The sequence below is a fragment of the Polyodon spathula genome, chromosome 2 (genome assembly GCF_017654505.1).
Source record: "Polyodon spathula isolate WHYD16114869_AA chromosome 2, ASM1765450v1, whole genome shotgun sequence".
Classification (NCBI taxonomy): Eukaryota; Metazoa; Chordata; class Actinopteri; order Acipenseriformes; family Polyodontidae; genus Polyodon; species Polyodon spathula.
In genome coordinates, this window is record NC_054535.1 from 84,652,739 (window position 1) to 84,669,198 (window position 16,460).

At 36.7% G+C, this 16,460-nt stretch overlaps 1 protein-coding gene across 1 annotated transcript in view; it reads right to left on the reverse strand.

Annotated features, from left to right (window-relative positions):
• LOC121302565 (serum response factor-binding protein 1-like) overlaps window positions 1-9,606 on the reverse strand; it is a 53,720-nt gene extending 44,114 nt beyond the window's left edge. Inside the window, exon 1 of the mRNA XM_041232568.1 lies at window positions 9,417-9,606. Coding sequence (XP_041088502.1) covers window positions 9,417-9,446 — 30 coding nt within the window. The 5' untranslated portion in view covers window positions 9,447-9,606. The remainder of the gene's footprint in view (window positions 1-9,416) is intronic.
• Window positions 9,607-16,460: the final 6,854 nt, after the last annotated feature.

Genomic DNA, 16,460 nt, shown 5'->3' on the forward strand with positions numbered 1-16,460 from the left:
ATGCTTCAACTAAAACAAATTGTCAAAACCATGTAGTAACCTTTATAAAAAGTTTACCATGGTATTTTTGCTTTCCACATGGTTATACTGTACTTTACAATAGTTTGCCATGTTTATGTTATTTTATTTGTTTATATTCATTCCCTATAGACTTTCTGCTTTACAATACTTTACCATGCTTTTCCTGTGATTTATTACATTTTGCTAGACTTTTACTATGGGACAGTTTTATAAGAGAACAAATCCTCAATAGTGTACTAAATTACAAAGTTAAACATGTAAACTAAACAACTCAAACAAAAACAACTGCTTTGAAAGTTGTGTACTATTTCAATTTAAGGGTTTAGCAGACAACAAAAGAATGGAACATTACCATGGCAAATTGGACCACTGCCTGCGAAAGTGTGCCTGCCAACCAACAGCTGGCCAAACCCACAACCACTACACTCCACGTCACTCATCCAACACAAAAGACAGTTTACAGCAAAAAAACGGCACTCAGTGACAGAAATATTAGGTTGTCCTAATGCCCATTCTGCTTTACAATTTTTGTATAATTTCTCCCTAACTGAAGTCTTTTGTTTTTTCAGCAGCTGTGAGTGTGTGTGTGACAGAAATGATCTGCACTGTAGGAAGAAAACCATGAAAGAACATGAAGTTGAGTATAAAACATGACAAATGGGTTTTGTAAAGGCTTTGTTAAATTGGCCCCGAATAAAGGGGTGACGTTAGCAGGTTTCACTAGAAAACTACTCAACTGAAGCAAGAAACAGCCCACACAGTTCATGGGGGAAAAAACAGGATGGAAAAAGCCTGGACGTTCAGCCAAAGGGCCTTCACTTGTAACCACAGTCACACAAACAAGTCTAAAATAGGGAAGGGAAATTAAACATCTGTATTGTATCACACGATGAGAAGGTTGTAAGCAATGTACAGAAACTTTCAGAATAAGTAAAATCAGAAAATCAGAATAACCAGCACGAATTAAAGATAATACAACCCCCAAGAGAAACAGATGGGTATGCAGATAAAAGCCCTTAACCCCTGTTATACAACAATTAGCAGCCTCTATGGGAGTGGTTCAGAGCTAAGATAAGATACTGGTTAGAAACCAGTATTTGGTACAAGGCAAGTTTAATTTAGGGTGTTAAAGTCCAGTGAGAGCGGAATAATACTAAACAAGGGGTGTGAGATAATAAGCTGCTGTCTCACGGAGATTGGACAGAGAAGGGAGAGCAGCAGGGGGTGTACCTGATTGCATGTCTTGCAAACATGTAATGACTTACATTCTATATACGCCTGTGTGAATTAATGCATTGTCAGAATACTCAGTCACGTGCTTGTGAGGAGTATCTCCTGCATAATGTAATAAAAGTGACAACCGTATCAAGGACCAAGTTTCTTTATTTTAGTATCTACTTCACTTTTTAGTGACATTACTTTAACATCAGCTTTCTTTTTAAGCCTTTATCAACACACATATAAGTATATAATTATATATATATATATATATATATATATATATATATATATATATATATATATATATATATATATATATCTATATATATACACACACACACATACACACACACCACCCAGTGTTTTAGAACACCCCCATTTTTCCAGTTTTTATTGAAATTTAAGCAGTTCAAGTCCAGTGAATAACCTGAAATGGTAAAAAGGTAAGCGGTAAACTGCCAGAGGTTAAAAAAAAAAAAGTTTAGGTTACCAAAAACTGAAAAATAATGTACATTTCAGAGTTATACAAAAAGGCCTTTTTCAGGGAACAAGTAATGGGTTAACAATTTACAGCTGTTCTGCAGCAATGGAAGTAAATTAAGCCTTGAAAGTTGATGTTAACAATTCCTACAGGTGTCCCAACTTCTGTTGATTACTTACAAACCCTCTGTATAAAAGCAGTATTGGAACATACTGTGTTACTACACCCTCTTAGGCATTATTTAGACAGTATTGTACTGCAGCAAGTAGTATATTGCTATCATAATGGTGAGAAAAAGGCAATTAACAAAGAAAGACAGACAGACCATTATAACCCGTAAAACTGTAGGTCTTTCCTTTAGAGAAATTGCAAAGAAAGCCAAGGTGTCAGTGAGTACAGTTTCCTACACCATCAAAAGGCACTTGGAAACTGGAGGAAACTGACATGAAGAGGTCTGGCAGACCCAAAGCTACAAGTTTCTGAGAGTCAACAGCTTGCATAATAGGCGGCTCACAGGACAACAGCTTCAAGCACAGCTTAACACAGGTCGAAGTAAGCAAGTCTCAGTTTCAACTGTGAAGAGAAGACTTCGAGCTGCAGGTTTGACAGGTCAAGTGGCAGTAAGAAAGCCATTGCTAAGATGGCAAAATAAGAAAAGAGAGCCTTGCCTGGGCCACGAAGCACCGCCAGTGGACTACTGAAGACTGGAAGGAGGTCTTATGGACCTATGAATCAAAATTTGAAATCTTCGGTTCATCATGCAGGGTTTTTGTACGCCGTCGAGTAGGCGAAAGGAAGGTTCCTCAGTGTGTGACACCAACTGTCAAACATGGAGGAGGACGCGTGATGGTCTGGGGCTCTTTTGCTGGATCCAGAGTCGGCGACTTGCACAGAGTGAGTGGCACCCTGAACCAAAACGGCTACCATAGCATTTTGCAGCGCCATGCAATACCCTCTGGTATACACCTAGTTGGTCAGGGGTTCATCCTACAGCAAGATAATGACCCAAAACATACCTCCAGGCTATGTCAGAACTAACTTAAAAGAAAAGAACAAGACGGTAGGCTTCAAATTATGGAATGGCCAGCAGTCTCCAGACTTAAACCCCATCGAGCTGGAGTTTGGGATGAACTGGACAGAAGGGTGAAAGCAAAGCAACCTAGAAGTGCAACACATTTGTGGGAACTTCTGCAAGAGTGTTGGGAAGAACTTTCCGAACAATATTTGATTTCCATTGTAGAAAGAATGCCATGAGTATGCTGTAATATCTGCAAAAGGTGGCTACTTTGAGTCAAAAATGTAGATTAAATTTTGTTAAACAAAATGATTCCTTGATTTATTTTTTATCTCCAATTGTTTATTTGTTCCATGCTATAATGTCAGAGTATATTGAGACACTAAACTGCGTAAATTTCAATAAAAAAATATATCTATCTTTCCATGAAATAGACTGACAAGGTGAATCCAGGTGAAAGCTATGATCTTTTATTGGTGTAACCTGTTAAATCCACTTCAATCAGTGTAGATGAAGGGGAGACAGGTTAAAGAAGGATTTTTAAGCCTTGAAACAATTGAGACATAGATTGTGTATGTGTGCCATTCAGAGGGTAAAAGGGCAAGACAAAGGATTTAAGTGCCTTTGAACAAGGTATGGTAGCAGGTGCCAGTGTGTCAAGAATTGAAACGTTGCTGGGTTTTTCATGCTCAGCAGTTTCCTGTGTGTATCAAGGATGGTCCACCACCAAAAGGACATCCAGGCAACGGCAGGCCAGTGGTTGAAAACGGCTCATTGATGAAAGAGGCCAAAGGAGGCTGACACGAATTGTGCAGAGCAACAGATGGGCTACAGTTAGTTAACTGAGAGTCCAGTACAACATTGGTGCCGAAAGACCCATAAAGGAATGCACAACTTGTCGTACCTTGACACGAATGGGTTATAGCAGCCAACTGGGGGTGCACCTCAATATTAGGAAGGTGTTCCTAATGTTTTGTACACTCAGTGTGTGTGTATGTGTATATAATATTATATTCACACACACACACACATACACTTTTTAGTCAAGTAACATGTAGAACTAAAACATTGTTCATATGTAGTTCAGTGACCTTACATCATACAACAGCAGTTAGCCATTTATCAAATGCTAGCCTACCAAAGAACCACAGACATTTGATTTCATAACAGCATCGAACAGGCCTACGTGGCCTGCCACATGTGTTCATATAAAAAGACGTGCTATAGGAAGCAATCTTTGAAAGTATTGGCAATAGCAACACTATGTTTTGTTTGTGTAATATACACATGCTTTAAGCCCCATAGTAACAGTTTACAATCTCAAATAAAACACATTTGTAAATATATACTTTAACAGAATTATTGGCCATTACAAAACAGGCAGCAGATGATGTGGCGCTTTTATAAGTGCTGGAATCTGGAAGAGATCCAAGTTCTGTACAACTGACAGTTTTACATTATACCAGATGTTAAATGCAGAAAGAAACACTAGTCAAAATATTTTAAAGAGGACACAATTATATCAGGGTTGCCTGATTTAAATCAAGTCAATTTAAATCACTTGATTTAAAAAAAAAAAAAAGAAAATCAAGGAAAAGATGAAAAGTATGTTTTAAAAACCTTTTATTAACACAAAAATCTTAAACTCTTACTGTCTATAAACTAAAACTCTGATCACAGCACAAATGCAAGTGCAAGCGTAAACGCTTGCCAAATTCTGGTGTATAAATGGAGTGAAGACGTATAAAAAAAAAATAATGCACTGAAATGGTATTCTGAAGACTCATCTTGCCCCGTTATAGAACGTCTGCCCCATCATTAACATATTCGCCGAAGTGATTCTGATGACAATGCAATGGGGTCCCAAACAGACAATTGAGCATTGTATTTACTGTAAAACCAGGTTTATTTAGTGGAGCAATCAGGAACTTTAACAGTTGAACACACTATAAAAAGCAAAGTATTCCTAAGTAACAACTGTGTGTGTTTGGACTGACACAGAAAGAGAAAATCAAAGAAATAAATGTAAAAAAAAAAAAAGAATGACTTGGATGAGTGAGGGATATGTTTCTTTGGCGTACTTCATCGCCAAATTCTTGTAATTCACATACTGTAGTTCACATTTAGAGGATGCCACAATGATAAATAATTTGCTTTATTTATATTCATAAACGTCAAATCCTATTTTTTTTATTTAAAAAAATAAAAAATCGCCAACCTTGCTTTGTACAGAAGTGTTCAGTCTGCATTTCTATTACAAAACAGGTTCCAGATGATGTGGCAACAGTTTTATATGTGCCAGAACTTGGAATGGATATAACAGGCTATTTTACATTCAAGCAGATGATAGTATGATGCAAAAAACAAAAACAAACCTTTAGTACTAGAAGCAGCTACAGATCTCACTAAATACATCAATATTACTGTACACTAGTATACAAAGAGCTCAAGTACGCATATTTGAAATATGTCCGCTCTAGTGCACTGATAGTGTACGGACTGTTGCCCACATTGTTAAACAGGTAACACAGCAATATGGAAGAGAAAAGTCAGAGAAGTTGTTATGGTTTTTTATTTTTATTTTTTTTTGTGTGTGGGGGGGGGAGTTGGGGTTTGCAGTGTTGTAGAGGACAGATCTCAAACTCAAGTGCACTAGAGCAGGCATTTTGAAAAAAAGCTTTGAAACAGACTTCAAAATTTAGGTGTAAAAAGCTGTCAGGATGTTAATGAAAAGAAAGATTACAGGTACATTATTTAAACAGTTGTAGCAACATGTGGGGACATAACGTTATATATTTTCAGGAACCCCACTACTTACTCTTTAACTGTTGCATTGAGTCCAACATACTATACAATAAATTAACCGATGCAGATTGTGTATTTTTTTTTAAAGCAAAAAAAAAAAAAAAAAAAAAATAAAAAAAAAAAAAAAAAAATAAAAAAAAAAAAAAAAAAATAAAAAAAAAAAAATAAAAAAAAAAAAAAAAAAAAGAAAAAAAAAAAAAAAAAAAAAAAAAAAAAAAAAAAAAAAAAAAAAAAAAAAAAAAAAAAAAAAAAAAAAAAAAAAAAAAAAAAAAAAAAAAAAAAAAAAAAAAAAAAAAAAAACAAAAAAAAAAAAAAAAAAAAAAAAAAAAAAAAAAAAATATAAGCAAAAAAAAAAAAAAAAACAAAAAAAAAACAAAAAACAAAAAAAAAAAAAAAAAAAAAAATAGTTATGAACTGCCGTCTGTCTCTGTTTCAATCATAGAAAGCAAAATCAGAAAGCTTGTTTACTACTTTTCCCTCACAGCCATACTTGCTACAGAGTCTGGGAACGTTCTTATAGAGCAGTTCTTGAAACTGATTCACTATTTCAGATCAAATTGAATGCAACCTCCTCTTCGCTTCACCCTGAAGTAACTTGCTAACCAGATACAGACACACACAAAGGGGATATGAAAGTAGTTCATTTAAAGCAACAAAAATTGCAGCAAATCTACAATTGGAGGTCGTGAATCCGTAACACAAGAAATATAGTTCTCACCCATTATAATGTGGAATTGGTTACAACAGAGTAGGGTTGTGGCTCACATTTGCTCCATTATGCCATTACAGTAGCCCTTTCATATTCGTTATAAAGGCAGAACATCAATAGCACGGTCTAGTAACTATGGCTTCTCACTATAGCGTTATAAAGGGTTAGCACTGTATACTGTAAATACATGGCATAACTACCATACATGTCTGTTACACAGACATGCAGTGCATACCTCCAGATTTTGGTACACCTAATAACTTGAATGTCCTTTAAAAGTTTAATCGAAGCATTTATCTAGATGTAAATGAAATCATGACAGAATTGGACAAGCAGCTACATAAAACAAACAGACAGATGGACAGATATACTGCCTCCATATACCCTAAGGTTGTAATATATAGCTTCAATAGTGAACAAGTGGTTCTATATACTTTATGAAATCTGTAAAATAAAGAAAAAAACATACAAATACAGAATATTGAGTTTTGCAACTACTGTATATGCAAGCTAACTTATGAACAAAATTATTGGATTAAATAGATATATAATTAGGTGTCTTCTCTTGGAAGACAAAAAAAGCTGAAACAAGGTACCTTTTTCTGCAAGGGATATGATTACACAGTAATTAAGTCAGTACTGCTTGCTTTTCAATGGTAATGCAAACTGCAAAATTATATTTAAGTTACCTGAGGTCAGTGGGTTAATGTCTAAGAACACCACAAGTCTATCCATCAGGTTAAAAACAGAAAACTGCAGGTTGTTTTGGAACACAGACACACCAAGTCAACAGCTCCTTTATTTACTTACTGGATGCAAATATTTCCTACTGTAGACTCTGACTTTCTTTTTTTGTTAGCAGGGATTCTAATTACAGTAGGTTTCATATAACTACTGTTTAGTTACAAAAGATTTCCAAATTACACATTACACAGGATTAAAAGTCAATGTGGCCTGAATGGTCAGATCAAAAACAACTTTTAAAAAAATGGGAGTGAGCTGTGGCTTAAATGTAGACAAGCACTGCACTGTGGATTTCCTAGGATGACCTTTAAGATGTACAGCATACTGTGATCCTTACATAATAATTACAGGGGTATTTATAATAAGTATTCTAAACCTTATGTGACCATTAAAACGTAGTGTCTGTGTGTTCCTATGGATATGGGAACACACATGTTTTCCAATCTTTGTTCCTCTCTGCAGGACACATCATCTGAATGACAGGACTAACAAACTGATAGATATGAAAATACATCCAGGCATGTCTAGCGGTTTTAGTACCAATACCTTGGTTACATGTTACAGAAAGCAAGACATGGTAATAGACGTGGATATTTTGGATCATAATGCCCCCTGCTGAACTGCAGCAACATCTGTAATGTAAAAAAGGGATTTATTTTTAAAACATTATGCTCAAACAGGTGTAGAAATGTGACTACCATATCAGAGGGAATTGATACATTACAGGTTTTATGACGTGGTTAATTTAGCAACAGCACATTTAAACAAAGCTCAGGTGTGTCTAATAATGCACATAAAAAGCCCACGCGTTCCATCCAGACTTTCGCACTGCCCCATAAAAAAACTGGTATGGACCAGAACAGGCTGTGAAGGAGAGGCCCATGGGTACAATATTCAGTGAAACAACTGTGGCAATATCAATGGACCAAAAGGGTGCTATGCACATATACTGTATATGTGCTGCTGAAAAAATGGGTGAATCAGAAACATGCTGTTAAATTGCCAGTATCACATCCATATAAGTTATAATATTACCTGTAAGATGCATTAGACCTTACAGTGCTGTTATCTACATTTCAGGATCACTTGAAATAACTCCTTACTTTTTTGGAATTACAAACTGCTTATTTGGCAGTCCCGGAATTAACATCTTCTTTCTTTCCAGTTAGGTAGCAACACAGTGCACCCTGATAAAATGCAGTGGATGAACCTATTAATTCTCACAAAGTTCTACCAAGCTAACTTCTATACATTCACATGATGCAGTGTATGCTCTGGAGGGGGCCTACTGGTTAAAGATATGTTATGTTTTTGTATGTTTACATACCATTAAAACATCCATTTTTAACTTTCGTAAAATGAATGCCTATTGAGACAGTGTGTCTAATTTTTATATATCTCATGATTCAAATAACTTATATCGTCCCCATTTATCTTAGAAAAAAAAAAAATAACCCGAATGCCATTCACCAAGACAGACATTGCTACTTTTGAAAAGAACCTGTGTTATTTCAAGTAGCTGACATTTGAGTATCACTCATCACCCCCTCCCCTCCCCAAAGAGCTGATTTGCAGTTTGTCACATGTATAATTTTTCAGGAGACTGTTCCATAGTAGACATGGCTTCAAAGCATATGTTGTGTCTTATTATGGGGTTGAATTGAACACATACCACCTGGTGGCCAAATGTTGTAATCACCACTTTGTTGTAATTACCACATTTTCTGTTTTTAAACAGACCTGAAACGCCCTGTGAGGCACACGTGCTTGCTAAATTCGAAATAATGTAGTTCAATCAAATCAACTATTATAAGGAATTAAATTCTGATTAAACAGTATGCATTTTAAAATGTTTACTACTTATGAAGTAAATGGATGTGTGAAAAAAAAGGGTAGAGCTACGGCTTGAGATTACAACAAATAGTTACGGTAATTGTTATTGGCCAGTTACTATTTTGAACTTGAGAAGCGTGTGTGATGTAGCCAATAAACAACGTGTAAGTGAAACCGTACATTTTATGTGGACAACGCCTGTAACAATGTGAAGCGACCCATCATTAAAAAAAGTCCCTTTCTGTACCAATATAAGTCATACAATTGCAGGAGATATATTTTCCCAGCCTAATATGGTTGTGATAATAGTCCACTTGTGTGTTCCTTGCACTGTGCTGATAGACCGACCGTAGCACTGCACACGTGAGTGGACAGATAATTAAGCGTCAACCACGCATACACCACCAGTCTAATTCTATAAAGTTGCAGTATGTGGACCTGCAAGTCACTGGGTAACAACTGCCGTTTCAGAAACTGAAGGTATAAAAGAAGATTCTAAAATCAAAGTCTTGCCGTTGAAAAATAACCTATGGCTTACATTCTTAAACTAAATTAAAGCAGTTAGGCTACTGTAGTTTCAAACGTACCTCGTTGTTCAGGTTTAGCACTTGCGCCATTCTGTTTCTTCTGCTTTTTGTCAGTAATTCATATAATAATTATATCTGGTTATTGATGCGTTTGTTTTAAAATGCCTGTAAACAACGGCTTCAAGTTTACTAACTACACACAGCAAATCTGCTGTTTTGGACACACCAGCTTCACGTTGTCTCTGACAAAAACTTCCGGGCATGCGCCACCTACGGTAGCGCACAGGAGACAAACTCTAGAAAGGCACGACTGATTGAATTATGCAAATAGGAAGAAAAAAAATACTATATGGTGTGTTTTTGTTGAGAAAACAAAACACATAACGGTAAGCTATTACCTGCCCATATTCATGAGTGAGGTCAGCTTTCACGCCCTTGTGATTTGCAGCTTGGTTTACAAGCGTTTCATGTACCTGTGTTTTAATTTATGTTATTCTTTGAACATTGATAGACATTCACCTGCTATCTAAAAAAACGCAAACTATTTAAATGTGCAAGACATCTCACAGGTAGAGTGGTATCCTGAAATGTTCTCCTTTTCTCTAGCAAAGCAGTACAACTGGGAATGGGGAGTTTCTTGATAGCCTAACACAGCAACCTCGCTTAGTAAATATTTTGGTGCCCCTCAGTAGATAACTGTCACCTATTTAAAATATGTAATATATTTTCCATTTATAATTACCAATGCTGAATGAGTTACAGTACCATACCTACTTATACAGGTGTGTATACCTGCACAAATTAAACTATAGTCTATTAACCTGTGGTGATTTTTTTAAAGGGTTGGTTACAACCATTGTAATGTAAATACAATTAAAACACAATATAAATTCCTTATTATCATTCTTTTATCTTAAATAGAGCCCCATGATGATGTAATACAATATTAAATGAATACAGGACTGGCATTGCAGTATGTGTGTGTATATAGACACACACACACACACACACACACATTATGATTAATCCAAGTTATGTGTTACTTTAGAGGGGTTCTTGTGACATTATGACACAAGAGCAAAGCTTGAGCCCTTTTTTTTTTTTTTTACTATACCACCAGAATCTTGGTTGGTAGCATTTTACAGTATATAGTTTTAATATCTGTGGATATATTAGGAAAAATATATATGAAAAACATGCAAAAAAATCAAGTTCTTCTTTATTCTTGCACTCATTGTTAATTACACATCTGGTACCAACACTTGAATGTGTGAACTAGTAAAACTTAGAAATGAAGTATATGAGACCGAGGCTCATAATTGCAAACATCATTCAACACTGAGCTGTAAAGTGCAGGAGTGAAGATAATTGTCGTGAACACAGTACTAATGATAACATGTCACTGTTATTAAACAGTGGATGCACATCATTTGCAATAGCTAATATGCAATTAAGAAACCAATATTATTTTAGGTATCAATTATAGAGGCTGATGTAAGGATAGGCCTAGTGCAAATAACTGTGTCTGCAAAATCCAAATTGCTTAGCAGCCAGGCAATTATTTTGCACTGTGCCCAATGTAAGCTTAAGAGAAATGCAAATTACTCAACATGCACAAATAATGCGCTTCAATCATGATAATGAGGGTCGTGACAAACACCGCCTGTGCATCGGTCTATGTGATCTGTTCAGTGCTGAAATGTAGTTTGACCAGTAGAGGGCTCTAGAGTGCTATTGTACTTCTATGTGATCTAACATACCATGATAAGAATGTAGGTATGTAAGGTGACGTTTACAGTCATTCATTTAACAAGGAGTATACCACATAGAAAACCCTAGATTATTGCAGGATATGTTTTTGTCAATGGCAATAAAGCTGCGTTTAATCACTATGGCAACATCAGTACAATTACCATACACTTTGCTACACATGCAAATATTGTATGATCTTAAAATAGGTTTTTAATAGCAGCAAAGACGCATAGACTGCTTATTCTGAAGTTAATGTTGAATGAGATTAGCTCACAGTTAAATATGAGCATACCTATACTTTGCTTTATATTTTTTAAATACATCTTTATTTTAATTGTTGTACTAATAGAACTTAATTCTGCTTAATATATCACATGTAATGATTTATGTACCACATCCTTTAACAAAAGTTGCAACAGTAGTACAACAATTAATGTGATAACAGGAAAAAGGGCATGTACATGACACTACACATAATCAGTCACTAGTGGCAACTAACCTAACACCCAGAGATAAAATATAGAGAAGGGATCGAATTGGCAGTTTTATTTCATCAGTAAGGAAGGTAGAGATGGGGAACCTCTTATTGGAAAAGAATTATGGGCACATAGAAAGACAACATACTCCCTATGGGAAGGGGAAAGAAACAACACATGACAAACTGGAGACATAAAAGTCAGTCTGACAGGAACAAGTGTCATTGGAAGAATTGGCCTATTAGACAAGGAGCTCAAAGCTTTCCATGCGTGCCAGGAATATAAAATCCAACAAGCACAGAACGTGGAAGGCACCAGTGCAATCTGAACTAAACAAATATCTCATTCCAGTAGGTCAAATATAAAGATGAGATGAACTTCCTTCTATGTAATTTATTTTCAAATAAAATGCATACCTTTTATAATTCGGGGAGGGTCGGGTTGCTCCAATAATATTACTATATTAATACTATAAACCAAAACCAGAAGGCAAAAGCAAAAAGGGAAAATAAAACACAGTAACAAAACTCCAAATAAAAGTTGCTGCTCTTGGCAGTATCCCGCACCCTCTCCCAGCCTCCCCGTGTCACTGCCACGATTGACAGGCGGATCCTACAGGGCTGGTACCCTCTTCCTACAGAACCATAAATGGAATATATTTATGCTAGCTCAATAAACGGAATGTATTTCAATTTATGTGGACTTCAAATGTTTATCCGATTCTTTGGATCGTGGCTAAGTTAGAGATTTGATTACAAGTACGTCTTACGTAGCAGACTCCCACACAGAATGATTTTATGACCCACTCCGACGCTACCCTTTTCTATGATGGACTGCAAAAGACAATTCTCAAATGTGACAGGCTTGACTTTTGTGACAGCTTTGGGTCTTGTCTGCAGTTCTCTATCTTGCACAACAGTTTTAATTACTGTTTTGTGATCTATTTAATATGGTTCAAAAGTGCTGACACAGTTTTATGCAAAAAAGAAACAATATAATTAAAACAGTAAACACTGTGACACAAGTAATTACAAGCTTAACTTGACTTAGTAATCTGATATGGAAATTGAATGTGGAAAGAATGTCAATGGATAGTAAGAAAATGTTGAACTATTTATGCAGTTGAGCCAAGCACAGCGCTGAATTGGCTTATATTTAGTGCTATCAGGTCTCCTGGTGATTAGGGTTACATTGCCAGCTGTAAAAAAAAGCAGCTTGGTTAGAGCCTAACTGAAGAGTTTACAGCTACTGTATGACCTTGGAAACACAAGTATGGCAAACCACAGTACCCCAAGGTAATCAAAGGAAGCCTTGAGAAGATCATTACAAAAATACAAAAATCTGTTCACATAACTGGATATAGACCTGCAATGCCCCTGGAGTAAATTTTCCTGACATGCAGTCACTGCTAAGGAGTGGATATAGGTATTAGTGAAATTACACATCTAACATGTCTGCCGTATTGCATTAATTTGAGGTTATAGTTTCCAGATCAAAGGAATACAGATATTAGCTACACATTTGGTACACAATTGTATAATATGATTCTCTTTATGACATATTGTGACAGAAATACAATGACTCTTGGTTGTAAATCTCCCTCCCGAGCTGTGAGGGCGCTAAGCAGCGAGAACAGAGTTCTTTGGACGGGCTGGTGTAACAGTCTTTTCCAGGTTCGGGAAGTCGGGCAGCCTGGAAGAAGGCGAGACCCCGCTGCAAGAACGCATTGACCCGGAAGGGAAACCACTTGGCAGCTGCAGATTGGAAAGGCGGTTGTACTCGTTTACCAAGGGGTCATGTGTGACAGCATAAAAGGGGACAGAGAATTGTAATCTGTTCCTTCGCTTTGGTTGGTATTAAGTAACCCGGAAGGAGCTGTATTGTTGTTGGATAATCATGAGTTTTTGTTTTGTTCTGTCTATTTGTTACATGTAATCACTAGACAGCTAACACTTTCCCGAGCTGTCGCCAGAGGCCAGCACAAACCTGGAACAGCATTGCACCTGTATCATACAACTCCCCAGTAATGTTGTTGAAGCTGACACCCTGGGATCCTTCAAGAAGCTGCTTGATGAGATTTTGGGATCAATAAGCTACTAACAACCAAATGAGCAAGATGGGCCGAATGGCCTCCTCTCGTTTGTAAACTTTCTTATGTTCTTATGTTCTTATGTTCTTATGTTCTTATAAATAAAACTGTATTTGCACCACTAGCACTAATTCATGCACTTGTGTATGTGTATGTATTTTGTGTGTGTGTGTGTGTGTGTGTGTGTGTGTGTGTGTGTGTGTGTGTGTGTGTGTGTGTGTGTGTGTGTGTGTGTAATAAAAACAGGACTACTATTTGTGGAGCAACACAGGGATTATAAATGACTTACCTCCATTATATTACTTACCTCCATTATTATTTACTGTTTGTTTTGCCGTCACGCACTGGACTTAAAAAAAAAAAAAAAAAAAAAACTTTTCACCTGGATTACAATTGTCTGTCTGTTCTTTTATCACCTGCACCTGCACACTATCAACCACTTTGCCACACATACTTACTCATGTTCCTGAATGGCTGAGAAAATGAAAGTTACACTCTGTGAACCACTTGCACAAGTTTTGATTAAACATTGCAAAAAAGAAGTTACAGCATGGAAGTGTTTGCTATAATGTTGCTGCTGTCAGTCCTAATGTAATGTAATATACTCCACTGTGTGCTTTGCTGTGTGGATTGAGCCCTTTCTAGGTGACAGCAACTTCCCTCTGGGTCACCTCTAAGGAGCTGAAATAACCAGTAAAGGCGAGACAGGGACTACAGTGCAGCATGTAAGGGTCTGGGGAGACACTTGTGTGGCAATGGAAGGTCACTTCTTCATCATGGGAATCATGTGTTGGCTTATATTAGATTCCTTTTAAAAACTCACCTTTTAATTGACTCGCTACACAGTGTACAGCATAGGCTGTACAGACTCAAATAGTTCATAAGTTAAATGCAATCAAACCATGTTTGCAAAGATAATAATTAAAATAATTAAAATGCATCTAAGGCAGCAGTATGGGGACTTGTTCACATCTGTATGCTGTGGACCATAACAGAAGCCTTTATAAAAGAAAAAAAAATAGTGGGGTCTAATCAAGTGATCTAACAAGTAGCAAATATTATTGTCACCGCCATTCAAATCCACCGACTCCCTTAAGCTGTTTATGTTAAAAAAGTGATACGATCCAAAACTGTTTAGTTCAGTTGAATACAGATCAATATTGGATCAAACTTTATAGGGTAACATTTAGGAACGTTTTATTGTAATATTTATATCTGACTGGCTTTATGTGAACAATAATTATACCTTTGATATGTATAAAAACATAAACACTAGATGGCACTCTTTACAAATTATATGTTTATGGCTTTTTAATTTGATGAAATTATATCTGTTGCCATTGCATGGTTTGAAGATACCATTACCACAAAATAGAAGAAATAAATCGTGAATAGCAATCATTGGACCACAACGCTTCCCTCCAGTAATCAATAGAACAATCTCTTAACAAGTCTTACCCCTCGTTACTGCTGTAACCACAGCTGTCTCTCTTGGCAACCACTTTTCCTTCATTTTGCCATTACTGATACACTCTGATGTCTTGGAAGCAGCCAACCAACATGACTGTCTGTGCTACTGTGGCACTTGCACAACATGCACCCATTATGAAGCATCTTCTGAATGCTGTTAGATCTTTGTCTTCCCCTAACCCTGGTAGACTGATTAAAAGTATGCTGCTCCCACAGCTTACAGTGCTGAAGGGACCCCATGTCACATCACCTGATCAACCTAATTTGCATCCTTAATTCCAGTGGCGATGCAAAATTGAATTGGATAGACAAGTCCTGATGTATTCAATGGAGGAAAAATCCTACATAAGCCCAGAGCAAGACCACATTCGATACCATTGAACTTGATCTTGCAAGCTGACATGGTCCATGCTTTGAGGGTCTCTGAAAAACTGGCTACTGTTCAGATATCTCTGTCTTTTGAAGAGTTCTTATTTTTCATATATCCAACACTATTCTTCCATATACTGGAAGGTAACCATATATTTGAATTTAATATTGGATGCATTGCTATATGGTATACAAAGTATGCATTAGTTTTAAAAGAGTGATATATTGAATGCTTTAGAACGTAGCTGTGGGTGTTTTAGCTTTTTGCATGGCTGGCCTAAGGGCTAAGCATATAATTAACCCTTAGCAGTCAATTTATTCAGCACTTGTCAGGTGCATCAGGTCCAATTTATTTTCACATGCGCTGTTTATTTTACATGTGCTGTTTAATTTTTTTTTTCAGAGTAAAACAGGTTTGAAAGGCACTGAATCACAAAAGGACACTCAGTACTACATCTCCAGCCAAGCCCCACCCCTTGTTCACTGTATTTTTCAGATACCTCTTTATAGACATGCATACTGATAAATCCTCTCCTGATCACTTGCTTTATCACCAAACTCTTCAGTCATGCAAAGTCATTATTTTATTACTATAACATCTCTAAAAGATCTGCAAACTGAATATGCTAATGCTGGCCTACCTCCACCTGGGAGGGTGACCTCACTCTATCAAAGGAGTGGCTATGTCATGGGCCCTCTTTAGAGGTGCTTTATTGACTGATATTTGTACTGTGGCTAGCTGGGTTACTCCACATACATTCACCAGGTTCTACTGACATAATGTGCTAGATCCCTCCATGCCTTCATTAGGCACAAGGGTCCCCAGACACACAGACATTTTCATACTGGGCGTCCATTCACTCACACATACACTAATGTATCACGCATGCTACGAGAGGGAGGGGGGAGCAGGAGCGAGAAGCAGGCAAGGTTGCCACACGCTAAAGA